The sequence below is a fragment of the Stegostoma tigrinum genome, chromosome 10 (assembly GCF_030684315.1).
Source record: "Stegostoma tigrinum isolate sSteTig4 chromosome 10, sSteTig4.hap1, whole genome shotgun sequence".
Lineage (NCBI taxonomy): Eukaryota > Metazoa > Chordata > Chondrichthyes > Orectolobiformes > Stegostomatidae > Stegostoma > Stegostoma tigrinum.
In genome coordinates, this window is record NC_081363.1 from 69,315,098 (window position 1) to 69,316,516 (window position 1,419).

General features: G+C 37.0%; 1 protein-coding gene across 3 annotated transcripts in view; it reads right to left on the reverse strand.

The window, feature by feature from the left end:
* Nucleotides 1–282: 282 nt before the first annotated feature.
* LOC125455407 (eukaryotic translation initiation factor 2 subunit 1) overlaps nucleotides 283–1,419 on the reverse strand; it is a 29,142-nt gene continuing 28,005 nt past the window's right edge. For all 3 annotated transcript variants that reach the window (XM_059649231.1, XM_048537294.2, XM_048537295.2), the window contains one exon: nucleotides 283–880. In XM_059649231.1, coding sequence (XP_059505214.1) covers nucleotides 755–880 — 126 coding nt within the window. In that variant the 3' untranslated portion in view covers nucleotides 283–754. The remainder of the gene's footprint in view (nucleotides 881–1,419) is intronic.

The window sequence follows — 1,419 nt, forward strand, 5'->3', positions numbered from 1 at the left end:
CTACACAAGCTCCTTCTCAAAATGCAAAATATTTACAAGTGAGTGGTTTGGACTTGTAAACAAGATTTCATGCAATTGCCATATGGAATACAGGTTCAAACTGCAGAAACAACAGAATATAACTTAAAATATTTGATTTTTAGCCTCAATTTGGCCTTCAAACTTTAAAATTACAGCAAGCTATAAACTTGTTATGAAACCTGCCATGATTTTCCTTGCAGCGTGCAAATGCAATGCATCTGACGGCACATGAGAAAAAATGATGTTAAAGACTTCCAAAAATTATTCATTTTACTAATGTTTATTGATTTTTTGCTAAATGTTTTGAATACAATCTTGCTCAAAAAGCCTTTTCTTCATTCCCACAGAACCACACATTCTCGCAGAACTCCAGGATGATTAATATTTTGCAATTTCTAAGTGTTTTTCTTTTGGCGGCAGTGGGGGAGGTGTGGGGGGGTTTGTTAGTGGTTGTCATAGTTTATAGTCCAAAAATGTTGACTCGTGTTCCAAACAAGAAATAAAGGATGACAGAAAAATTCCCAATCACAAACTGTGGAAAGAGCCTGGAACATTTTCTATTTGGAACTGAAGAAAAGTATCAGAACAATTACCGATTACAATCTATGTAAATGAAAAATCAAATACTCTTGCTTGAAGTCTTTTGGGTACATCCAATACTGATAACTTTGGAGTCTGTATTACGAATGGAGTTTTGTTCTTTCCTCATCAACGTCCAGTAGCCAGCAGTTAGTTACTCCTCAGTTTTTGCTTCCATTTCATCAGCATCATCATCACCATCAACTTCAGCATTTTCCCGCTCCAGTCGCTCAAGTTGTCTTGCCAGCTCAGTCTCATCAGTATCTGTAACCACCTTGGGCTGTGAAGATCAGATAAAAATGAACAATATATGAAAAGTGTGAAGACACTTGGTGCAGATTACAAATTTGAAATGCAATGCGAATAGAAAATTAAGGCTTTTGGATCTCTTAGCTGTTCTCAAGTTCTCATTTGGTAGGGTCATTTCACAGGGCAGTTAAAAGTTAACCACACTGCTGTGGGTTTGCAGTCACATGTAGACTGGGTAAGGATGTCATATTTCCTTCTTTAAAGAGATATTAGTGGAGCAGATGGGCTTTTTACAGCAACTGGCACTGGTTACAGTGACCCTTACACTAGCTTTGTATTCAGATTCTCCAGTCTTCAAATTTCTAAGTGGGATTTGTACTCCAATTCCCAGAGTATTTGCCTGGGTTTCTGGATTACTAACCCAATGGCAAATACCACAATGCTACCATAACCTCTAACATACACCTGTCACTCTATTATCCATTATGAATTGCATCTAATTTGTAGCCACAGAAGATTCCCATCTGCTTATCACACTGACTTTTCAATAAATTAACGTATAAAAAAGTA